Source organism: Loxodonta africana, chromosome 20 (genome assembly GCF_030014295.1).
Source record: "Loxodonta africana isolate mLoxAfr1 chromosome 20, mLoxAfr1.hap2, whole genome shotgun sequence".
Taxonomy (NCBI): Eukaryota; Metazoa; Chordata; class Mammalia; order Proboscidea; family Elephantidae; genus Loxodonta; species Loxodonta africana.
In genome coordinates this window covers 60,804,384-60,831,215 of record NC_087361.1, presented here as the reverse complement: position 1 = coordinate 60,831,215, position 26,832 = coordinate 60,804,384, and the positions used below count along the sequence as shown (strand labels likewise).

The 26,832-nt window shown below is 39.8% G+C and overlaps 1 protein-coding gene across 2 annotated transcripts in view; it reads right to left on the bottom strand.

Moving 5' to 3' along the window:
* The window catches only part of KCNH1 (potassium voltage-gated channel subfamily H member 1), a 742,144-nt gene that overhangs the window by 676,224 nt on the left and 39,088 nt on the right, over nt 1-26,832 (bottom strand). For both annotated transcript variants that reach the window (XM_003410287.3, XM_003410286.4), the window contains exons 2-3: nt 15,732-15,855; nt 4,620-4,726 (exon numbers count right to left, since the gene is read on the bottom strand). In XM_003410287.3, the coding sequence (XP_003410335.2) occupies nt 4,620-4,726; nt 15,732-15,855 (231 nt within the window). The remainder of the gene's footprint in view (nt 1-4,619; nt 4,727-15,731; nt 15,856-26,832) is intronic.

Below are 26,832 nucleotides of genomic sequence, written 5' to 3'. Positions count from 1 at the left end.
GGTGGCATTAACAAGCAGAAATTCATTTTCTCAAAGTTTGTTGTTCACAATACAGGCGAGGTTAGCACAACTGGACTAAACTAAAAGCAAAGAAGTTTCCTGAATAAACTGAATGCTTCGAAACCCAGCGTAGTAGGGGCGGGGTTTGAGGACCATGGTTTCAGGGGACATCTAAGTCAATTGGCATAATAAAGTCTATTAAGAAAACATCCTGCATTCCACTTTGGAGAGTGGCGTCTGGGGTCTTAAATGTTAGCAAGTGGCCATCTAAGATTCATCAATGGGTCTCGACCCATCTGGAACAAAGGAGAATGAAGAACACCAAAGACACTAGGTAATTATGAGCCCAAGAGACAGAAAGGGCCACATAAACCAGTGACTACATCAGCCTGAGACCAGAAGAACTAGATGGTGCCTGGCTACAACCAATGACTGCCCTGACAGGGAACACAACAGAGAACCCCTGAGGGAGCAGGAGAGCAGTGGGATGCAGACCCCAAATTCTCATAAAAAGACCAGACTTAATGGTCTGACTGAGACTAAAGGACCCCGGAGGTCATGGTCCCCAGACTTTCTGTCAGCCCAGAACAGTAACCATTCCCAAAGCCAACTCTTCAGACAGGGATTGGACTGGACTATGGGGTAGAAAATGATACTGGTGAAGAGTGAGCTTCTTGGATGAAGTAGACACATGAGACTAGGTTGGCATCTCCTGTCTGGAGGGGAGATGAGAGGTCAGGGGAGGTCAGAAGCTGGCCGAATAGACATGAAAATACAGAGTGGAGGGAAGGAGTGTGCTGTCTCATTAGAGGGAGAGCAATTAGGAGTATACAGCAAAAAAATTTTTTGTACAAGAGACTGACTTGATTTGTAAACTTTCACTTAAAGCACAATAAAAATTAAAAAAAATAAAGCACAATAAAAAAAAAAAAACACTTTTCTGAAGTATATAGGAGCTCTGAATCTGAGAAATAGTTGGATTTGAGCCCTGCAAAGAGCAACACAGACAACAGAAGTCATCAACTCTGTCTACTAAGTAAAGCAGGTCAAACATGGAATCATCACAGACGTTGTTAGACTAAGCAACATTGAGGAAGAGTGGGACCAATGTTGCCAAGAGTGAAGATGAAGCAGCTGGGCTTAGATCCTTCATTCTTACTTCTTAGAATACTTTAGGTACCTTTGCAAATACATTAATTCCTTTCTCTAAAAGGAGACAGCATTATGTGTCAGAAAAAGTAAGTCTGGATCCAGACCTACTTGGGTTCAAAGCCTCATAAATTGGCCCTGGGTAAGCCACATAACCTTTCATAGGCTCAGGTATTTCATCTGAAAAATAGATTTAATAATATCTCATTTAGGGGGATATGAGAATTAAATGAGATCTTTTGAGTATATAAAAGGGTCTGACATAAAATAGGAATTAAATAAACAGCACTGTTTTTGTTTCAAAAAAAAGTTTGTTGCTGTTCTTGTTAGGTGCCTTCGTGTTGGTTCCACCTTATACTGAACCTATGTACAACAGAATGAAACACTGCCTGGTCATGCTACATCCTCACAACTGTTGCTGTTTTTGACACCATTGGTGCATCCACTGTATCAAGCCATCTCCTCAGGGTCTTTCTCTTTTTCCTCGACCTTTACTTTACCAGGCATGATGTCCTCCAGGGACTGGCCCATCCTGATAAAACAGCCAAAATACTTGAGACGAAGTCTTGTCATCCTTGCTTTTAAGGAACATTTGGGTTGTACTTCTTCCAAGACAGATCTGTTCGTCCTTCTGGCAGGTAATGATATATTCAATATTCTTCACTAACGCCATAATTCAAAGGTGTCAATTCTTCGGTCTTCCTTAATCATTGTCCAGCCTTCGCACGCATATGAGGTGATTGAAAATACCATGGCTTGGATAAGGGGCACCTTAGTCCTCAAGGTAACACGTTTGCTTTTTAACACTTTAAAGAAGTCTTTTGCAGTAGATTTCTTGAATGCAATACACCATTTGATTCTTTGACAGCTGCTTCCTTGGGCTTCGATTGCAGATCCAAGAAAAATGAAATCCTTGACGATGTCAATATTTTCTCCAATTATCATGATATCACTTATTGGTCCAGTTGTGAAGATTTTTGTTTTCTTTACGTTGAGGTGTAATCTATACTGAAGGATGTAGTCTTTGATCTTCATCAGGAAGTGCTTCAAGTCCTCTTTGCTTTCAGCAAGCAAGGTTGTGTCATCTGCATATATGCAAGGTTACTGAGTCTTCCTCCAATCCCAATGTCCCATTCTTCTTCATATCATCCAGCTTCTCGGATTATTTGCTCAACATACAGATTGAATAAGTATGTGAAAGGATACAACTCTGACACACACCTTTCCTGACTTTCAGCTACGCAGTATCCCCTTGTTTTGTTCAAGTGGCTGCTTCTTGGTCTATGTACAGGTTTCACATGAGCACAATTAAGTGTTCGGAAATTCCCATTCTTAGCAATGTTATCCATAGTTTGTGATGACCATACAGTCGATTGTCTTTGCATAGTCAGCAAAACACAGGTAAACATCCAAGACCTCTTCTGAATCTAGCTTGAATTTCCATTATTTCTCTCGACCTGACAATGTACTGCTGCAACTGCTTTTGAATGGCCTTCAGCAGAATTTTACTTGTGTGTGATGTTAATAATATTGTTCAATAATTTCTGCATTCTGTTGTATCACCTTTCTTTGGAATGGGCACAAATATGCATCTCCTCCAGTCAGTAGGTCAGGTAACTGCCTTCCAAATGTTTTGGCACAAGTGAGGGCCTCCAGCGCTGCATCCATTTGTTCAAATATCTCAATTGGTATTCCGTCAATTCCTGGGCCTTGTTTTTCACCAATGCCTTCAGTGCAGCTTGGACTTCTTATTTCAGTACCATCGGTTCTTGATCATATGCTACCTCCTGAAATAGTTGAACATCAACCAGTTCTTTTTGGTACAGTGACTCTGTGCATTCCTCCCATCTTCTTTTGATGCTTCCTACGTTGTTCAGTATTTTCCTCATAGAAAATTCAATATTGCAACTCTTCAATTCTTTCAGCTTGACAGATGCTTGTTCTTCCCTTTTGGTTTTCTAACTCTAGTTCTTTGTGAAGTTCATTATAATACTTTGCCTCGTCTTCTCGAGCCACCCTTTGAAATCTTCCCTTCAGCTCTTTTACTTAGTCATTTCTTCCCTTCACTCCAGACTTTCAGAGTGTCTTCTGACATTCATTTTAGCCTTTTTTTTTTTCTTTCCTGTCTTTTTAATGACGTTTTTTCTTTCCTCATGTGTGATGTCCTTGATGTCATTCCACAACTTGTCTGGTCTTTGGCCATTAGTGTTCAATGTGTCATATCTATTCTTGAGATGGTCTCTAAATTCAGGTGTGATATACTCAAGGTTGTATTTTGGCTCTCATGGACTTGCTCTAATTTTCTTCAGCTTCAACTTGAACTTGCCTATGAGCAATTGATGGTCTGTTCCACAGTTGGCCCCTGGCCTTGTTCTGACTGATGGTATTGAGTTTTTCCATCGTCTCTCTCCACAGATGTACTCAATTTGATTCCTGTATGTTCCATCTGGCAAGGTCCACATGTATAGTTGCCATTTATGTTGTTGAGAAAAGGTATTTGCAATGAAGAAGTCATTGGTCTTGCAAAATTCTATCATGAGATCTCCGGCATCTTTTCTATCACCGAGGCCATATTTTCCAACTACCAACCCTTCTTCTTTGTTTCCAACTTTCACATTCCAATCACCAGTAATTATCACTGCATCCTGATTGCATGTTTGATCAATTTCAGACTTGCAGAAGTTGGTAAAAATCCTCAATGTCTTCATCTTTGGCCTTAGGGGTTGGTGCATAAATTTGAAAAATAGTCTTATTAACTGATCTTCTTTGTAGGCTCGTGAATATTATCCTATCACTGACAGCACTGGGTGACCCTTCTGGTATTTGAAATATCAGTGGCATAGCTTCCAGCATCACAGTAACGCACAAGTCATCACAGTATGACAAAGAAACAGACAGTTTAAGAGTCTAGAAGTATGAATTCAGGGTGCTGGCTCTAGGGGCAGGCTTTCTTTCTCTGTCAGCTCTGGAAGTCTTTGTCTCTTCTGAGCTTCTGCTCCCAGGCTATCTTCTTGTGACTTGACATCTCTCTTCCCCTACCTCTGTTTCACTTGCTTGTTTAATTCCTTTTATATCTCAAAAGAGATTGACTCAAGATATACCCTCCACTGATCCTGTCTCATTACTACACAACTCATTCCCAAATGGGATTATAACCACAGGCATGGAGGGTAGGAATTTGGGGTAGCATATTTGTGGAACATTTTTGGGGAACAAATTGTTTGGGAAACACATATTTCTGGGGAACATAATTCAATCCATAACAGCTGGTTACTAACAAGAACTTCATCAAACGTTTCTGTGAGGAACAGTACAGCTGATTAATCCATACTATGCTTCCCAACATGCACAATGGCTTCAAGTAAAACCATTTAGCTGACAGGAGAGAAGAAACATCAAAACAGCCAGAGAAAGAGAAGATATTTTACTATTCCAAGCACATAAAAATTCTGAATGGTCTGAATACTCACTGTTCTTCTTGTACATTAAAAGTTCAAAGGAATTCATCTCATAGTTCTCAAATGTTTGCCGCACTTTTTCAATTGTGTCTTTATCAGTCAGCTCCCCATACATAAAACTGAAAATCAACCACAGAGTTCAAGTTAGATTAATAAATATTTATAATGCTACAAGTGTATGTTAAATACCTCTTCTCTACCCAGCACTGTGCTAGGCACTATGGAATACACACACACAGAGAGGAATGAAAACTTTCATTCGTTCATTCAAAAAACATTTATTGATTCAACTGTGAACAAGATTCCATCCCTGCCCCTGCAAAAAACTAGCAGTCTAATGACAGATGTATACTAGCAAGTAGAAAGCAACACAGTCAGTGCTACAGTGGGAGTACTTATATGGAGCTAGCAAGCACACAAAATAGGCACGGAGCCCTGTCTTGGATGGTCAGAGAAGTCTCCCCAAAGAGCACAGACATCTAAAGAGCAGGTGGAAATACGCTGAGAAAAGGAGGGAAAAGAACATTTCAGGCAAAAGATGAGCATTGCGAAGATACAAAGGTGAGAGCACTGTTAGTTCCAGAATCTGAAAGTAGTTCCATTCCGTATGGCTGGAATAAAGACTAAGGGAAAATTTTGCAAGAGATCATATGGACAGATAAGCAGAGACCAGATGGCACAGGACACCATGGCATTGTAAACCATGTGAGGTAATTTAAACTTTATCCTGAAAGCAGAAACATTGGAGGGTTTTAAGCAAAGGCGTAAAACAATCCAGTTTACATTTTAGAAATGCAACTGTGGGAGGCCTCCTGGTAAATGTGGACAGAGGAAATTTGGACCACGGATTTCTCCTTTTGTGATTCCCAACAAAATAAACAAGAAATGGGGGAGGAAAGAATCAAAAAAAATCACCAATCAAACAAGGAAAAGCATGCAATTTGATCCTCTAAACATTAAGGAACAGCTAAGGAAAGAAACAAGGATTCAGCCACCATCTGTGAAGTTTCATTTCCTGTCCCTCCTCCCCACCCCCATCACTTCCCCCCCCCAAAAAAAAAAAACAGCATTAGGTACCAAAAAATTGAGATGATAAAATCCTACAAAGTCTTACTAACATACCTGCCTACTGCTCAAGTTTGGAGAAAAGTAGACCAGGGAGTATATAAAAACCCACTGCGGCCAAGTCGATTCCGACCCATAGAACCCTATAGTTGGAGTAGAACTGCCCCATAGGGTTTCCAAGGAGCAGCTGGTGGATTCCAACTGCCAACCTTTTGGTTAGCAGCTAAGCTCTTAACCACGTGCATCACCAGGGCTCCTGGGAGTATATAAGCAGCATGAAAAAAAAGAAAGAAAACCTGTGGGTAATAGATGCTCCTACCTACAAATACTGGTTTTCAGCAGAGGCAAGAAAATAGCCAGGATATCCATGTTGCTGGGCTCCACAATGAATTACAGACATGGTCTAGAGGCCAAGGTGTCTCCCTCTGGGAACAGGACACCTCCACCTAGAGCGGGTGAATTGTGGCACAGGACGGTAACAACATGCGAGAGGAGAAAAGCCACCTCTCAGTGGGGCTGGGAAGTCCGGTCTGCTGACAAAGACTGCCCACAGACCTAGGAGAGCATGTCCCGTGCCCACCCTGGACCCTCCGTCTGTAATAACAAGGAAGGACAGCAACACAGGCCCCTCAAATCTCAGACAATATAAGAACAGTGGTATGGGCTCCTAAACAATATACTTCCCATCCTCAAAACTGAGCATACCTAACACAATCTAACTTTTTCTTGATGTCTTGAATCATAGAGTCATAGAATTTCAGAACTAAAAGAATCTCAGAGGTTATCCAGTACAATTCCTGATCCAAAAATGAGCCACCAGTAAAGTGCTTCATACAGAAACAGTTGTAGCTTATTGTGGCTTCAGAATTTTAGCGCTCTGTAAGAAAAGAGCCCTAGCTGTTGACTTTATGAATCATGTGTCTTGTTTCTTATTTTTTGTCCCTCCCCAGTCCCCTGAGAGATGTTATCATTTATGGTGATCATTGTATCTATCTCCCTGGTTTGGCTTGTGTTTTTACCCATAAACCAGGAAAACAGCCTAGCTTGGCGAATTACCTTTAAAAAACAGAAAGGTAGATCAACCCTAAGTCACTCCTGCCTGAGAACAAGAGGGCTTCTCCTAGGAGCAATAAACTTGAACTCTATTATCACTTGACTTAGCAGGTTGCTCAGGTGGAGGGGGCGGGGGGTTGGCGGTTATCATACTCCCCCTTTCTCTGAGTTCATTTGATACATAGCAACCCTCAGTACAACAGTGACCTCCATTTAAGTGAAGTGATGGTGTATATGCTAGCAATTTCTTTCACAAGGTAAAACAAATTCACTTAAAGTTGTGACGTCAAATAAAGGAAGTGCCATAATTACACCCAGCTTGCATCAGTCTCATGTATTTCGAAAGCTTTAGTTCCAAACTGGGAGGTATGAGTTACCTTTGCCTGGACATAAGATTTTAAATGCTAGGCAGGCAAGAAGTAAGTAAAAGCGGTCCCTGAGCTATTAGAAATATGGCTACCACAAAGGTATTTTTACTTTATTCCTACAGAGGGAAGTGAATCTACTCTCAGATAATTAAATAAATTGCTTAGAATTGTGAATAGAGGCAAAGCTGGATACATTGGCAAGTTACTTTACCTGATTTCTTCAAAATGTCTGCTAATAACAAATGAGAAGCAAGAGTAGAGGTATGGAAATACTGCTCAGGTCACACTAAAAAGTGAACAGAACTCTCCATATTTGCTCTGATTTTATGGGTTTGTGTCTGCATACAGATACAAATATATCACATAGATAGATAGACCCCAAGAAGCTGTGGTGGTACAGTTAGCGCTACTGCTAACCAAAATATATCATGTTGTTTTGTTGTTAGGTGCCAGAGTCAGTTCCGGCTCTTAGCAACCCTGTGTACAACAGAAAGAAACACTGCCCAGTCCTGTGCCATCTTCACAATCGATGTTGCATTTCAGTCCATTGTTGCAGCCACTGTGTCAATCTATCTCATTGAGGATCTGATTTTCTTTCGCTGACTCTTTACTTTACCAAGCATGATGTCCTTCTCCAGGGACTGGTCCCTCTTGATGTGAGATGAATTCTCGTCATGCTTGCCTCTAGGGAACATCCTTGCTGTACTTCTTCCAAGACACATTTGTTCGTTTGACAGTCCATGGTATATCCAATATTCTTTACCAGCATCATAATTCAAACACCTCAGTTCTTTTTCGGTCTTCCTTATTCATTGTCCAACTTCCTCACGTGCATATAAGGCAATTGAAAACACCATGGCTTGGGTCAGGACCATCGTAGTCCTTAAAGTGACATCTTTAACACTTTAAAGAGGCCTTATGCAGCGAGAAATCAAGTGACACACTGCACTGGGCAAATCTGCTGCAAAAGATCTCTTTAAAAAAGGTCTCACTGTGACTAATGATATTGAGCTTTTCCATTGTCTCAAGCATCATTGTTTCAACAGATGTAGTTAGTTTGATTCCTGTGTATTCCATCTGAGGAGGTCCACTTTTATAGCTGCCATTTATGTTGTTGAAAAAAAGGTATTTGCAATGAAGAAGTCATTGGTCTTGCAAAATCTATCATGTGATCTCTGGAGTCCTATCACCAAGGCCATGTTTTCAAACTACCAATCCTTCTTTTCGTTTCCAACTTTCTCATTCCAATTGCCAGTAATTATTAATGCATCTTGATTGCATGTTTGATCAATTTCAGATTACAGAAGTTGGTAAAAATCTTCAATTTCTTCATCTTTGGCCTTAGGGATTGGTGCCTAAATTTGAATAATAGTCATATTAACTCGTCTTCCTTGTAGGCTTATGGATATTATCACTGACAGTGTTGTACTTCAGGATAGATCTTGAAATGTTCTTCTTGATGATGAATGCAATGCCATTCCTCTTCAATTTGTTATTCTCAGCATTCAAAATGGTCAATGCCTGTACATTTGAGCCACTAATGCCTAGGATATTGATGTTTATGCGTTCCATTTCATTTTTGATGATTTCCAATTTTCCTAGAGTCATACTTCATACCTTCCACATTCCAATTATTAATGGATGTTTACAGCTGTTTCTTCTTATTTTGAGTTGTGCCACATCAGCAAATGAAGGTCCTGAAGGTTTGACTTCATCCAGGTCAACTCTACTTCAAGGAGCCAGCTCTTCCCCAGTCGTCTTTTGAGGGCATCCCAACCTGAGGGGCTCATCTTTCAACACTACATCAGACAATGTTCTAAGGTTTTCACTGGCTAATTTTTTTCCCGAAGTAGAACACCAGGTCCTTCTTCCTGATCGGTCTTAGTCTGGAAGCTCAGCTGAAACCTATCCACTATAGGTTACCCTGCTAGTATTTGAATACCAGTGGCATAACTTCCAGCATCACAGCAACAACGAGCCCTCACAGTACAACAGAAACGTGGTAGAAATACATCATAGAGATAGATTTATCACAGAGATAGAAGCAGATTTATAATAGATTATATAGGCACAGATAGAGATAGATGTGTCATGTTGTTGTTATTGTTGGGTGCCGTCAAGTCAGTTTGACTCATAGTGACCCTATGTACAACAGAACAAAACACTGCCCAGTCCTGTGCCATCCTCACAATTGTTGCTATGTTTGAGCCCATTGTTGCAGCCACTATGTCAATCTATCTCATAGAGGGTCTTCCTCTTGTTTGCTAACCCTCTACTTTACCAAGCATGATGTCCTTCTCCAGGGACTGGTCCCTCCTGATAACATGTCCAATGCATGTGAGATGAAATCTCACCATCCTCACCTCTAAGAAGCATTCTTGCTGTACTTCCTCCAAAACAGATATATTCCTTCTCACAGTCCAATATTCTTCACCAACACCATAATACAAAGGCATCAATTCTTCTTTGGTCTTCCTTAATCACTGTCCAGCTTCCACATGCATATGAGGCAATCAAAAATACCATGGCTTGGGGTCAGGTACACCTAAATCCTCAAAGTGACATCTTTGCTTTTTAACACTTTAAAGAGGTCTTTTGCAGTAGATTTGCCCAATGCAATATGTTGTTTGATTTCTTTGACTGCTGCTTCCATCAGCATTGATTGTGGAGTCAGGTAAAGTGAAATCCTTGACAACTTCAGTATTTTCTCCGTTTATCATGATGTTACTTATTAGTCCAGTTGTGAGGATTTTTGTTGAGGTGTAATCCATTCTAAAGGCTGTATTCTTCGATCTTCATGAGCAAGTGCTTCAAGTCTTCTTTGCTTTCAGCAAGCAAGGTTGTGTCATCTACATGTATGGAAGGTTGTTGTTACTGAGTCTTTCCCCAATCCTGATACCCTGTTCTTCTTCATATAGTCCAGCTTCTCAGATTATTTGCTCAGCATACAGATTGAATAAGTATGGTGAAAGGACACAACCCTGACACATATCTTTCCTGAATTTAAACCATGCAGCATCCCCTTGTTCTGTTCAAACTATTGCCTCTTGGTCTATGTACAGTTTCTGCATGAGCACAACTAAGTGTTCTGGAATACCCATTGTTCTCACTGTTATATGTAATTAGTTATGATCCACACGGTCAAATGATTTTGCATAGTCAATAAAACACAGGTTTTCTTTCTGGTATTCTCTGCTTTCAGCCATGATCCATCCAACACCAGCAATGATATCCCTAATTCCACATCCTCTTCTGAATCCAGCTTGAATTTCTGGCAGTTCCCTGTCAAGGTATTGCTGCAACCATTTTTTAATTATTTTCAGAAAATTTTTACTTGCATGTGATATTAATAATGTTGTCCAATAATTTTCACATTCTGTTGGGTCACTTTCTTTGGAACGGGCACAGATCTGGATCTCTTTCAGTTGGTTGGCCAGGTAGCTACCTTCCAAATTTCTTGGCATAGACAAGTGAGAGCTTCCAGTATTGCATCCGTTTGTAGAAACATCTTAATTGGTGTTTCATCAATTCCTGGAGCTTTGTTTTTTGCCAATGCCTTCAGTGCAGCTTGGAATTCTTCCTTCAGTACCATCGGTTCTTGACCATATGCTACCTCCTGAAATGGCTGAATGTCAACCAGTTCTTTTTAGTAGAGTGACTCTGTGTATTCCATCCATCTTCTTTCAATGTTTCCTTTGTCATTCAATTTTTTGCCCATAGAATCCTTCAGCTTGAATTTGGAGGCTTGAATTTCTTCTTCAGTTCTTTCAGCTTGAGAATTGTGTGTTCTTTCCTTTAGGTTTTCTAACTCCAGTGCTTTGCACATCACATTATAATACTTTACCCTGCTTTCTCTAGCCACCCTTTGAAATCTTCCATTCAGTTTTTTACTTCATCATTACTTCTGTTCTCTTTAGCTACAGTCAAGAGCAAGTTTCAAAGTCTTCTGACATCCATTTTGGTCTTTTTTTTTCTTTTCTTTTCTGTCTTTTTAATGACTTTTTTCTTCATGTGTGATGTCCTTTATGTCATTCACAACTCATCTGACCTTTGGTCATTATTAGTGTTCAGTGTGCCAAATCTACTTTTGAGATGGTCTCTAAATTCAGGTGGGATATGCTCAAGGATGTATTTTGGCTCTCGTGGACTTGCTCTAATTTTCTTCAGCTTCAACTTGAACTTGCATAGAGTAATGGATGGTCTATTACATAGTCAGCCTCTGGCCTTGATCTAACTAAATATATTGAGCTTCTCCATCGTCTCTTTCCATAGACGTAGTTGATTGGATTCCTGGTATTCCATCCAGGGAGGCCCATGTGTATAGTTGCCATTTATGTTGTTGAAAAAAAGATATTTGCATTGAGTAAGTTGTTAGTCTTGCAAAATTCTCTCATGTGATCTCCTAGTTCTGTCTATCACCAAGGCCATATTTTCAAACTACTGATTCTTATTTGTTTCCAAGTTCTGTATTCCAATCGCCAGTAATTATCAATGCATCTTGATTGCATGTTTGATCAATTTCAGACTGCAGAAGTTGGTAAAAATCTTCAACTGCTTCATCTTTTGTATTAGTGGTTGGTGCATAAATTTGAATAATAGCCATATTAACTGGTCTTCTTTGTAGGCTCATGAATATTATCTTATCACTGACAGTGTTGTATTTCAGGATACATCCTGAAATGTTCTTTTTGATGATGAATGCAATGCCATTCTTCTTCAATTTCTCATTCCTGCCATAGTAGACCATATGATTGTTGATTCAAACTGGCCAGTACCAGTCCATTTCATCTCACTAATGCCTAGAATATTGATCTTCAAGTGTTCTATTTCATTTTTGACAACTTCCAATCTTCGTTTATCCATACTTCGTACACTCTATATTTCAATTATTAATGGATGTTTGCAGCTGTTTCTTCTCATCTTGAGTCCTGCCACATCAGCAAATGAAGGTCCTGAAAGCTTTACTACATTCACGTCATTGAGGTCAACTCTTCTTTGAGGAGGCACTTCTTTTCCCAGCCGTATTTTGAATGCCTTTCAATCTGAGAGGTTCATCTTCCAGCACTATATGAGACAATGTTCCACTGTTGTTCACAAGGTTTTCACTGGCCAATTTTTTCAGAAGTAGATCACCAGGTCCTTCTTCCCAGTCTGTCTTAGTCTGGAAATTCTGCTGAAACCTATCCACCATGGGTGACCCTGCTGATATTTGAAAAACCGATGGCATAGCTTCCAGCATCACAGCAACATGCAAGCTACCAAAGTACGACAAACTAACAGACCAGCAGCACAGATATATCATAAATGATATATACACAGATGTATCATAGCTTATGTAAAGATATATCATAGATGATAGAGGCACATCATATATGATCCTGTTCTTGAAGTGGTGACGATTCCAACTCACAGTTACCCCATAAGACGGAGTAGAACTGCCCCACAGTGTTTCCACTGAGCAGCTGATGGATTCGAACTGCTGACCTTTTTTTGGTTAGCAGCAGAGCTCTTAACCACTCCACTACCAGGGCTCCATATATCGTATATTAATGATATATATATATATATCATATGTGATATGTGATATATCTATCTCATGGATAATATAGATATATCATAGATGATGTAGATGTAGAGAGAGAAACTATAGATAGATACTGAGATAGATACTTAAGAGTATAACTGCACATCAAGAAAATAAGAGTACTCTACTGCATTACTTGAGCGCTATAATTTCTAAAGCTTTGAGCAGTAGGGGAGAAAATCTTAAATTTTTCATTTCCTAGACCCAAAAATCTAAAAATTAATAAGATAGAAACATTTTTAACACATTTAATACTTCTCACCAACCTAAAGTTACTTTCCTTATTTAATACCATGAAAATGCAACTTTAAAAAAAAAAAAAAAAGAAGACTATCCCTGGGTCAGATAGACTTCTCCACCCTTCATAAATGAGTTTATTTCCTGATTTGCCTGTTTTGGGAAATTGATTCCACTTCATGCAAATGCCACTGAACAGAAGACTCTGAAGAAGGCTACCAGTAAAAGGATCCAAAGGCTAGGCTGCACCAAAACCTTGCCAGGGTACTGCAGGGGAATGGCTGGTAGGATCCAGGGTACATGCTCAGCTCAACAACTGCAGATGCTTTGAAAGACCTTTTCTAACACCATGACCCAAGGGTACTGCTTGGTTAGTAACCCCATCAGATACACAAGGTGTGCTGTTAGCACAATTTGCCTCTGTCTTTGAATTAGACATCAGAGAGAAAAGTAACAGCATGAATTAGAGGACAACAAAATATTGCTTCTCTTTTCTCTTTTTCTGATACAAAGAATTTTGGCCGAGGAAAAGCTCTATCACCAAGGCTGGTTTTTCTGACACTGCATTTATTCTTTTAAAGTGTCCATCGATTTTTTTTTAATTTATATCTTCAAATTTTTTCATTTTCTTTCTCTTGGATCACTCCCTCTGAGGGAAGACAGCCACCATTTTGTAAGAACACTCAAGTGGTCCTGTGGAAAAGCTCATGTAGGGAGGAACAGCTATGCCCCTCCCCAACAGCCAGCACCAACTTGCCAGCCATGTGAGTGAGCTTCTTCAGATAAGCCTTCAGGCGACTGCACCCCAGGCAATATCTTTTTGTTGTTGTTGTTGAGAATATACACAGCAAAACATGCATTTAGCAGTTTCTATATGTACCAGTTGGTGACATTGTTTGCATTCTTCGAGTTGTACAACCATTCTCATCCTCCTTTTCTGAGTTGTTACTCCCCCCTAACATAAATTCACTGCCCCCTGAGTTCCCATCTAATCTTTCAAGTTGCTGTTATCAGTTTGATCTCATATAGATGGTTCTTAAAGAGTATAATGCACAAAGCTGACATTTTTACTAGTTAAGCTCAACTGTTTGGTTTTAAGAGGAGTTCAGGGAATATTTTTGTTTTAAGGTTTTAGGATCGTCTCAGGGCAGTGGTTTCAGGGATTCATCCAGCCTCCATGGCTCCAGGAAGTCTGCAGTCCATGAGAATTTGAAATTCTGTTCTACATTTTTCCCCTTTTGATAAGGATTCTTCTATAGAATCTTTGATCAAAATTTTTGGTGGTAGTGGCTGGGCACCATAGAGTTCTTCTGATTTTATGGCAAGGGAGACAGGTGTTCATGGAGGCAGTTAGCCACACATGCCATGTCTTCCTTCTAGTCCTGATGCTCCTTCTTCCTCTGTTGCTTCAGGTAAATAGAGACGAAGTGTTGTGCCTTGTTGTGCACCCTCCCACCTCCACCATGAGGCAACATCTTTTTTTTTTTTAATATTTTATTGTGTTTTTGGTGAAAGGAAAATTAGATTCTCATTTAACAATTTCTATACATATTGTTCCACAGTGGCTGAGAGCTCAGTAGCTATCCAGCAGGTTGACAGTTCAAATCCACTAGCAGCTTCCTGGAAACCCTACAGAGCAGTTCTACTCTGTCCTGTAGGGCCACTATGAGTTGGAATCGACTCTATGGCAATGCGTTTGGTTTACAGTATACATATTGTTCAGTGACACTGGTTACATTCTTCACAGTATATCAGCATTCTCATTACTTCCATTTTGGTTGTTTTGTTTCCATTAATCTAGCTTCCCTGTCCACCCTACCTTCTCATCTGTGCTCTAGGGTAAATCTTTAGCATTTGGTTTCACCTAGATTAATATTTTGAGAAGCAGAATACTCATGGGTGATATTATTTATTTTATGGGCTGATCTGTCATTTGGCTGAAAGGTGAGTGCTGGGAATGGTTTGAGTTCCAAGTTTCAAGAGTATCTCAGGGTGATAGTCTTGGGGTTCATCTAGTCTCTACCAGTCCAGTAAGTCTGGCCCAGGCAACATCTTGATTGCAACTTCATGAGCAACCAGAACCACACACCCAAACCACTGCAGAATTTCTGACCCACAGAAACTGTGAGAGATTAGAAATGTTTATTGTTCTAAAGCACTGAGTTTTGAGGATGATTTGTCATGGAGCAAGAGCTAACTAATACACAGAGCCTAGATAGCACATGGTAAACACTCAATTGTTGAGTGAATGAACACCTCCACTAACAGCCTGCTTACTATCTCCCAGAACAATTCATTCTGTCTTTGGACAACTCTGTCGAAATCAATAAAAGTATAGTGGTGATGGTGACACAACATAGTGAATATAATTAATGTCACAGAATTGTATACTTAGAAATGGCTAAAATGGCAAATTATTTTGTTATATATATTTTACAATAATAAAAACTTACTAAAATTAAATTGGAAAAAAAGTTTTCCATTTGATTTTATTTAATATTTTAACTTTCACATGTAATTTAATCTAAAACTTCATAGCTTTTTAGTGCACAAATAAAATGGTTTTTCTGAGCTGTTCTGAGTTTTTCCTCCCCATCTTACTAACTGCAAGTGTGTCAAGAGTAGAAGCCATGTTTTAGGCCCTCTTTGATTTTCCCAGTATAGTGCCCGATCCAGAGATGATATTGCAACAAATATTCCTGAATCAACACTGAGTAGATAAGGGAAATTCCCAAACTAAGTAATCCATTTCCTTTAAAAAAAAAAAAAAAAAAGATCATGATAGATTGTTCAACAAAACAACCCAAACGTAAATACCTGCAGGTACTGCTTTTTTGCATTACTTCCGCCCTGTGGTAGCCAGACAGCTTGCAAAATCCGTCATTGCTGTACACGATAGGCCAGTCTACTATCTGGGCATTCCCCAACACAAAATTAGTATCTGTTAAAAAAAAAAAAAAGGGTGGGAGGAAGACATGTGAGCCAAGAACATTAGTTGAAAACCTATAAGGACATAGAGTAACGTCAACCAATCCAGGTATCTCTGCTTCCCTCTAAAACATATAGTCCCTTGAATAGGAAAATGATCTTGTGAGGAATACAAAAGAACAGGACTTTAGAACTGAATGTTTTGAATGCAATGCTAAAGTCACTTTACTCCAAGAAGTTAGCAAAGGAAGCATGTTAAGCCAACCGATGAGTTCTGCAGAAACCTAGTAGATTCTCCTGAGGCATATTTAAGTTCCAATTTTCTATCCCAGTGAAAGCATACGGAGCAAGACAGAAACCAAAGTAATTTCTTCTAGCTCCATCTGGCATCTTACCTTGTCAGTCTTTTGGCCAAAAGCTATCGATTGTTTTTCTCAGCCCTGACTGTGATGTGTCCACTCTGGCAGGAGATGGCTTTCTTAGAGCGGCATTGGACGGCCAGTTGGACCGTTGCCTCACAGAACACGGGCACCATATACAACCCTCCCCTTGATAAGGAATGCTGACTAGACCTGAATCTAATGCAAGTGTTTTGTGCTGTCTGTCGCAGATGCTCACAATGACAAAACCTTCTCACTGATTTTGAAATATCACACCTACAGAAGCTGCATTTTGGATCTCTTTCACAGAGCACCACTCTCTTAGATGTGGGATCTAATTAGGCCAGATATGTCTGGCTAGCTTAGTGTGTTCTTGTCACTTCCCACATTTTTGATCAAAAGTCTTCAATACTTTTTGTGCGTAGGAAATCACCTGTCCCTCTTTTTCTTTCAAGAATTTAAATTAGGCAAATAACATCCAGAACTTGACTGCAATCATAATTTTATCTTGGCTCCCTCCTCTCCACAGAACTCCGCAACCCTCTCCCTACCTCGCACACACATGCACGCACACATGCTTCTTTTGTTTTCAACTGGACTGGGTTTTGCTTATATATATATATACACACACACACACATATATATACAGTAAAACCTACAAAAGCTAGAACCTGTGCAAGGTGGAAACCTGTCAGAGAAGGAAAATACAAATACTTTGCATTAATAGAGAGCAATAGAAAGTGGTAACACCGCACCCTGTAAAAGGCAGAAAACTTGTGAGACCTGGAAAAACAAGGCAATCCCATCAAGTTCCAGTTCTCACAGGTTTCACTGTATATTTACATGTGGTGAAATGAGTTCCTTTATGTGGCCTTTTTGCTTTGGTTCTTTGGAAAAACCACTTGAGAGGTTTTTCCCTAAACCCTGAGGTGCTACCTTTGCCCTAGTCTTCTACCCCAGAGGGTTTGTTACTTTTGCCTAGGTTGACTGACATTTTCTGGGTAAGCTGTAAATAACTTGATTTGACACTATTCGTCTGGTCCTGGGCTGCAGCTTGCCCTGTGATTCTTACGCACATTGCAGGGTTGGTCAATAAACTATACAAATGAGGTGAATTTTAACCCAGTTGCACGTAATATGCAAATGAAATGTCGGTGGCCTACTGAGAGGGGATTGGTCACTTCATGGCTCTGGTGGGAGAGCCATGCCTTGAAATTGACAAGGTGTTTGTATATTTAAACAGCCAACCCCACAGAGATTAGTCAGACAGAAGCAGGAAGAAAAGCAGCAGGAAGAATCATGAGTAAGAAAGAAGCAGAGAGAGAGAGGAGTCAAGGAATCTCCTAAAACAGTTTTAACACAATCAAGGGCTGTAACACTGAAGACAGCAAGAGGCCCAGAAGGGGCTCATCAGCAAAACTGGTAGCAACAGGTCCAGAAAAGCCAGCAGCGACAGCAAGGCCAACAGGAGCCTGTCCCCAGGGGGCCAAGAGGAACTGAGAGAGCTGTCCTGCACTGAAGAAGGGGGACTCTAACTCCCTGCTTCCTGATCCTGATTCCTGAGTTAGAGCCTGTTCTTAACAAACCACTTAACTGTAAGTATGGTCTGTGAGTTTTGTGTGGCCATTGCAATGGATTCTTGAATGCACCAAAGACATAGGGAGTGCCATGGGAGGGACAGCTAGTATCAGATTTGGTAAAGGTTGGAGAGTGCAGATATGTCTGATCGTTGCCTCCTAGAGATAGCCTTGGGATGATCTTGATTCTTATTATCCCCCTGAAGTTAGACAGGTTTGGACATTACAGATCTACGGTGAGCTACAGCTGCTAACCAAAAGATTGGCAATTCAAACCACCAGCTGCTCCTTGGAAACCTTATGGGAAGTTCTACTCTGTCCTACCGGGTGCCTATGAATCAGAATCAATTCAATGGCAACGGGAAGGACGGGACTACTACTCCCACCATTTCACTGTACACACACACACACACACACACACACTATGTAGAGTGAAATAATGGTGATATATAAGATCCTCATTTAATTGGGAGGTTTATTTTGTTCTAGGACAGCTTTTACGATTTATTTACGTAAATATCCTATCTACTCGGGGAGCAGCAAAGGAGGGGGCGAAAGGAGAAATAACTAAACGTTTATTCTAGAGAATACTTTTATCTATTTAAAAAGAATGTAAGATTCAACTTTCATGAAGTAAACTATAAACTTGCTAATTTATAAATCTGCTTTTAATGAATATCTACAATCAGTCCTTCCTTCCTTCTCTCCCATATATACATAAATATTTCTTGAGTGCCCGCTAGGTACCAAACACAGTGCAAGATCCTGAGGATATCCAGATTGATGCGACATTGTCCCTGTACTTACAGAACTTGAAGTTAATAGGACAAATAAACAGGTGCACAGTTAACTAAAGAAACAAGCAAGAAAGTGATTAATTCTGTTTCAGGGCAGTAAAGGACTGAATTAGAGAGACAGTAACATTTGAACTTGCTCTAGTCTAGAAGGATAAGTAAGAAAGTAAGATTCATTTAAACATTTTTAATACGAAGGTGTAACTGGCATGAAGGACACAAATCCAGCAGATATAGAAACAAAATACTATCCCGGTCTTTGATGAACTCAGAAGGATTTGGGAGGCAGGGTCCATGCCAGGCTGAGGATCCAGATGAGCAAAACCATGGCAGCAAAGAATGCAGAGAATGTGGATGTACACGGAACAAAGGGCAGACAGGAAGTGTGGCAGTTGAGTCTGGCTTCACATTGCGAAGGGCCTTGAATGTCAAAGATCTTTGACTTTATTCTGGAGGCAGAATAAACCTTTATATTGATCCTCTCTTGAACGGATTTACTAAGTCTTAAAAGAAGTACAAAAATCACTAAATTACCTCTGAGTATTTATGAAGTCTAGTCAGTTTAACTAGCTCTCTTATTGACTCCCTGAAAGAGTAATTAATTTCCTGAAAATATGTAGAGCAGGAGGGAAAAAAGAGTGTACTTTCTCATGGTTATAAAATCTCACCAGTTTTATCCATGTGCTAATAAGCAAATTCTAGATAATGGTTTGACCACATGTGTTTATATCTTTTTATATCCCAGACACCACTAAGATAAAAGTAAATAAACTAAAAAGGCAAAAATCCACAAGGAAAGGGAATAGAGTAAAAAATTAGATAAACAGAAAAAATTACTAAAAAAGAAACAAATAATGTGGAAAACTGAGAAAAACTTTTTTTTAAAAAATTCCCTAGTTATCATCCTTAAAGATATTCAAGAAGATATTATATTTATAAAACCAGAAGAAGATGCTACTTAAAAAAAAAACAACAGAACAAGTAAGAGCTCTTGTAAATTAAAAATGAGTGGCAATAGAAAATTCAACATAAACATCGGAAGATAAAATAAAATCTCACAGAAAGGGAAAGGGACAAAAAACAAGAAAAAAAAAATAAGACATGGAGAATTAATCCATGAGAAACAACGCTCATCCTAATAGTAAAAGTAGAAAGAACAACTTGAGGAAAGGCCAGAAGATACATATTTTTAAAAATAATTTTAAAAATCAAAGGTAAGGGATCTTATATGAAATACCTGAAATAGGCAAATGTGTGGAGACCAAAGTTTATTAGCCATTACCACTGTTGGAAGGAAGGGGAAAAGGAGAATCGTTGTTTACGAAGCACTGAATATCTGTTTATGGCGATGAAAAATTTGGCAACAAATACAGGTGATGGTTGAACATCATGAAGAATCAATGTCACTGAACCGTACGTGTTAAAAAAGGTTAAACTGGCAAATGTTGGATTATACATATTTTTACCACACACACACACACACACACACACACACACACAAAGCACTTAAAAAATCAAATACAAGGGTAAAATAAAAACATTTTCAGATACACAAAGACTTAGGAAATTTACTTCCATATAGTCTTTCTTAGGAAGTTACTTGAGGTTGAGTACCACGACACTGAGGGAATAAAGCAAGAAAGAAGATAATGTGGCAACCTGGGGGGGAAAACGGATCCACATTTAGAAAGCAGGGAAGGAAGCTAAATAGAAAGCAATGAATACAGAATTGTTCAGAGAACCTAAGTTCCAAAAGAGACCTATCTAAGGCAAAGGAAGTAAATCGTCTAGATCTGAAAGTATACAATTTGAGGGAAGAGGACCAGGAAAGGAATTAGAAAAATCAAAGAAAATAAAAAATGTTGAGGAAGGGAAACAAAATAACACTATGTCATATAATTGTCATAATAGTTGAAAAAAAAATTTTTTTTGAACACCTTATTAATTTCCAGTTTTAGAAACAACATACAGCCAAAGCATGGAATATTTAATTATTATAAGTATCAGAGTTTCACCTTATCAACTGGGACACTGTAAATATACAGATGACAAAAGTTTAGAGATAGAAGAAAAAACAATCATGGGATAGTACCTAGAGCTAATATAATAAAAAGAGAAAGGTACAAATACATTACTTAAAGTTGAAAAGATAACCAATAAAGGAGTAACCTAATAACATGAGGAGGACAAAGGTAGGGAGTAGATTGAAAAATCCTGTTGCCATGGAGTCAACTCTAACTCATGGTGACTACATGTGTGTCAGCACAGAACTGTGCTCCACAGGGTTATCAATGGCTGATTTTTTGGAAGTAGATCACAAGGTCTTTCTTCTGAGGTGCCTCTGGGTGGACTCAAACCTCCAACCTTTCAGTTAGCAGCCCAGTGCTATCTACCCAGGGATAGAAAGTAGATTAAGTGAGCTAAAAATGCAGAGAAGTCAACAAATAATATCTAAAATCGAAAAATCTAGAAATAACTGCTAGTGCTTATTATTTAGAGACATGGCAGAAACTATAAGAAGAAACAGCTAAAGATAGAAGCCATTTCCTCTGGGGAGGAAAAGGGGGATGTGACAAGGCATAGGGTGATTCTTTTTCATTATAAGCTCTTCAGTTTAGTTTTTAACCATAAAGAGAGAACCATAAGCATATATTAATTCCATAAAATTACAATATACACTTAATCTTTAATTAATTTAGTGAGAAGATGCTAATTTACTAATTTTTCATTTTTTACAAAATGAAAGCAGAATAAATTTCAAGCTCCAGATATCACTGCAATTTCGGATAAAAGTATTCTCACCACCATTTAAAGGTATTCCTCATTCTTCAGGATTCTTACTGTCCCTAGGGTGTATATGACGGCCCTACCTGGTAAAAAGAAAAAGCAAACCCACTAGCATCTACTTTGACTCTAACAAGGAAATGGGAAAAACAGGAAGTGTAATAGGAATAGAATCATCAACCTATTGATCATCCATTCAGAGGATTCCCGCCATGTTGTTGTTGTTGTTAGGTGCCGTTGAGTCGGTTCCGACTCACAGTGACCCCACGCACAACGGAACGAAACACTGCCCTGTCCTGAGCCATCCTTACAATTATGGTTACGCTTGAGCTCATTGTTACAGCCACTTTGTCAATCCACCTCCTTGAGGGTCTTCCTCTTTTCAGCTGGCCCTGTACTCTGCCAAGCATGATGTCTTTCTCCAGGGACTCATCCCTCCTGACAACATGTCCAAAGTATGTAAGACACAGTCTCGCCATCCTTGCCTCTAAGGAGCATTCTGGCCGCACTTCTTCCAAGACAGATTTGTTCGTTCTTGTGGCAGTCCATGGTATATTCAATATTCTTCGCCAACACCACAATTTGAAGGCGTCAATTCTTCTTCGGTCTTCCTTATCACTGTCCCGCTTTCACATGCATATGATGCAATTGAAAATACCATGGCTTGGGTCCGGTGCACCTTAGTCTTCAAGGTGACATCTTTGCTCTTCAACACTTTGAAGAGGTCCTTTGCATCAGATTTGCCCAATGCAATGCGTCCTTTGATTTCTTGACTGCTGCTTCCATGGCTGTTGATTGTGGATCCAAGTAAAATGAAATCCTTGACAACTTCAATCTTTTCTCCATTTATCATGATGTTGCTCATTGGTCCAGTTGTGAGAATTTTTTTTGTTTTCTTAATGTTGAGATGTAATCCATACTGAAGGCTGTGGTCTTTGATCTTCATTAGTAAGTGCTTCATGTCCTCTTCACTTTCAGCAAGCAAGGTTGTGTTATCTGCATAACGCAGGTTGTTAATGAGTCTTCCTCCAATCCTGATGCCCCGTTCTTCTTCATACAGTCCAGCTTCTCGGATTACTTGTTCAGCATACAGATTAAATAGGTATGGTGAAAGAATACAACCTTAACGCACACCTTTCCTGACTTAAAACCAATCAGTAGCCTCTTGTTCTGTCCAAACGACTGCCTCTTGATCTATGTAAAGGTTCCTCATGAGCACAATTAAGTGTTCTGGAATTCCCATTCTTCGCAGTGTTATCCATAGTTTCTTATGATCCACACAGTCGAATGTCTTTGCATAGTCAATAAAACACAGGTAAACATCCTTCTGGTATTCTCTGCTTTCAGCCAGGATCCATCAGACATCAGCAATGATATCCCTGGTTCCACACCCTCTTCTGAATCCAGCCTGAATTTCTGACAGTTCCCTGTCGATATACTGCTGCAGCCGTTTTTGAATGATCTCCAGCACAATTTTGATTGCATGTGATATTAATGATATTGTTCTATAATTTCCATATTCAGTTGGATCACCTTTCTTGGGAATAGGCATAAATATGGATCTCTTCCAGTCAGTTGGCCAGGAAGCTGTCTTCCATATTTCTTGGCATAGACGAGTGAGCACCTCCAGCACTGCATCTGTTTGTTGAAACATCTCAATTGATATTCCATTAATTCCTGCAGCCTTGTTTTTCACCAGTGCCTTCAGAGCAGCTTGGACTTCTTCCTTCAGAACCATCAGTTCCTGATCATATGCCACCTCTTGAAATGGTTGCATATCTACTAATTCTTTTTGGTATAATGACTCTGTGTATTCCTTCCATCTTCTTTTGATGCTTCCTGCATCGTCTAATATTTCCCCCACAGAATCCTTCACTATTGCAACTCGAGGCTTGAATTTTTTTCTTCAGTTCTTTCAGCTTGAGAAACGCCAAGCGTGTTCTTCCCTTTTGGTTTTCCATCTCCAGCTCTTTGCACATGTCATTATAATACTTTACTTTGACTTCTCGAGAGGCCTTTTGAAATTTTTTGTTCAGTTCTTTTTCTTCATCAATTCTTCCTTTTGCTTTAGCTGCTTGACACTCAAGAGCAAGTTTCAGAGTCTCCTCTGACATCCATCTTGGTCTTTTCTTTCTTTCCTGTCTTTTCAGGGACCTCTTGCTTTCTTCATGGATGATATCCTTGATATCATTCCACAACTCGTCTGGTCTTCGGTCACTAGTGCTCAATGTGTCACATCTAGTCTTGAGATGGTCTCTAAATTCAGGTGGAAGATACTCAAGGTCATATTTTGGCTCTCATGGACTTGCTCTGATTTTCTTCAGTTGCAGTTTGAACTTGCCTATGAGCAATTGATGGTCTGTTCCACAGTCGGTCCCTGGCCTTGTTCTGACTGATGATATTGAGCTTTTCCATCGTCTCTTTCCACAGACGTAGTCAATTTGATTTCTGTGTGTTCCATCTGGCGAGGTCCATGTGTATAGTCGCCGTTTATGTTGGTGAAAGAAGGTATTTTCAATGCAGAAGTCACTGGTCTTGCAAAATTCTATCATTCGCTCTCCAACATTGTTTCTATCACCGAGGCCATATTTTCCAACTACTGGTCCTTCTTCTTTGTTTCCAACTTTTGCATTCCAATTGCCACTAATTATCAATGCATCTTGATTGCATGTTCAATCAATTTCAGGCTGCAGCAGCTGATAAAAATCTTCTAGCTCTTCATCTTTGGCCCTAGTGGTTGGTGTGTAAATTTGAACAACAGTCGTATTAACTGGTCTTCCTTGCAGGCATATGGATATTATCCTATCACTGACAGTGCTGTACTTCAGGATAGATCTTGAAACGTTCTTTTTGACAATGAATGCAACACCATTCCTCTTCGAGTTGTCATTCCCAGCATAGTAGACTATATGATTGTCTGACTCAAAACGGCCAATACCAGTCCGTTTCAGCTCACTAATGCCTAGGATATCGATTTTTATGCGTTCCATTTCATTTTTGATGATTTCCAATTTTCCTAGATTCATACTTCGTACATTCCAGATTCCGATTATTAATGGATGCTTGCAGCTGTTTCTTCTCATATTGAGTCGCGCCGCATCAGCAAATGAAGGTCCCGAAAGCTTTACTCCATCCACGTCATTAAGGTGGACTCTACTTTGAGGAGGCAGCTCTTCCCCAGTCATCTTTTGAGTGCCTTCCAACCTGGGGGGCTCATCTTCCAGCACTATATCAGACAATGTTCTGCTGCTATTCATAAGGTTTTCACTGGCTAATGCTTTTCAGAAGTAGACTGCCGGGTCCTTCTTCCTAGTCTGTCTTAGTCTAGAAGCTCAGCTGAAACCTGTCCTCCATGGGTGACCTTGCTGGTATCTGAATACCGGTGGCATAGCTTCCAGCATCACAGCAACACACAAGCCCCCACAGTACGACAAACTGACAGTTTCTTCTCACTGCTAACCAGTGTAAGAAATTATAGCTCCCAGGGGGCAAAATTCCCTTGCCAGTATATGATAGAAGGTCTAGGAATTCCCTCTTGATCCAGGGATTTGGAATGAAAGGAGGAAATAATTCTAGTCCCAACAACAAAATTATTTGTCTCCGACAGTAAAGAAATTCCTTCCCCCTCCCTTGCCTCCATCACACACACACATACACACACACACATACACACACACACACTGCTATGGTTGGCTGGATAAAGGGCACATTCTGGGTTTTCTTCTAAGTTACAAATAATTGACCTGAAAATTATCTTCCAGAATACACCCTTATTTACAAGTTGGGGGCTACACACACAAACACTGTTGTTGTTGCTAGTCATCCTCAAGTCAGCTCTGACTCATGGTGACTTTATGCACAACAAAAGGAAACATTGCCTGCTCCTGTGTCATCCTCGCCATCACCAGGATATTAGAATCCATCATTGTGACTACTGTGCTAATCCACCTCACCGAGGGTCTCTCATGCCCACACTGGCCTTCTACTTCACCGAATATGGTCCTACTAATTGATCCCTCCTGATGGCATGCCCAAAGTAAGCGAGTCAGACAATGTTCTGTTGTAATCAGTAGGGTTTTCTTTGGCTAATTTTCAGAAGTAGATCATCAGGCCTGTCTTAGTCTGGAAACTTCGTCTGTCCACTATGGGTGATCCTCTTGGTATTTGAGATATTGGTGGCATAGCTTCCAGCATCATAGCAACACACAAGCCACTACAATATGACAAACTGACAGACAGGTGGTGGACAAATACCATAATACCACATGTATCATCAGGGACTAAGAGATTCCATATAAGTGATATTCCAGGTATTAATGAGAATGGGTACTATTTATTGACATTTACTCTGTGCTAGGTGCTACACTGAGTACTTTACTGCATATTAATTTTTTTTTTTAATCTTTAAACAATCTTTCTGAGGTGGAATTACTTTACTATCAGGAATTTCATCATTATACTCATGAGGAAACTTATGTATCTGAAGACACACAACCAATGATACCAGGGTAGAGTTGGGATTTGACCATGGGTCTATCTAGCTTCAAGATCCATGCTTTTAAGCATTATATTACATAGTCTCTTTCTTATTCCATTAAGTACTAAAATTGGACTATTTCTATGACAATCTAACATGTTAGATGTACCTGCCTTCTTATAAAAAAACTAAGTATAATGGGACTTTTAATTAATGAGTCAACATTACCATTATTGTCATCAGATATCATTATTCTACCTTGTAATACACAAAGGTGCCCTCAGGAAATACTGATGTGTGTAGAAACAATTGTTCCTCCTCTAAATGCATGGGTTCTCCTGTCTGTCTTTTAAATGTTTTATGTCTTCTCTCACTTGCGAACTGTCGACTTACTTCTCGAAGCTTAGTGTGCTGACCAATTTCTCTTAACAGTTACACTTCCACACAAACCTAGCTAACCCAACCTCACTTACCATTGTGTATAAGAGGAGGAGGATAAGGTGAGATAGGGGAGGGGGATTTTATGCCTGGCTCCCCATTTGAAACTCAAGGGTGAGAGAGAACCCCATACTGAGTGGCTCAAAGCTGCTGCAGAGCAAACCCGGCTGTGTTAACACCCCTGGGCCTCCCCAGCTCCCATGTGGTCTCTCCAGAATCCAGCAGTTCCCACTGCTCCTTAATTGCTGAGCTGAATAAGGGGATAGTTATCACAGCGAGATGAAGTGACCCTTTCAATGGCTGCATGTCAAACTGTCCAAGCCTAAAATCAACTAGGGGGTTCAGGGAAGTGTCAGGGGTGAGCTGCAGGACTTAAAAGAGCCTAAATTAGATCATCTCACACACACTGATATACACATACACACAGAAAGAGAGAGAGAATGTGTGTTGGGAGAAGGGGCACCAAGTTCTGGTTCATCTAAGAGAACTGAATATAAATCCACCAGCTGTAGACTTCACCTACACAGACCAGCTGGACCA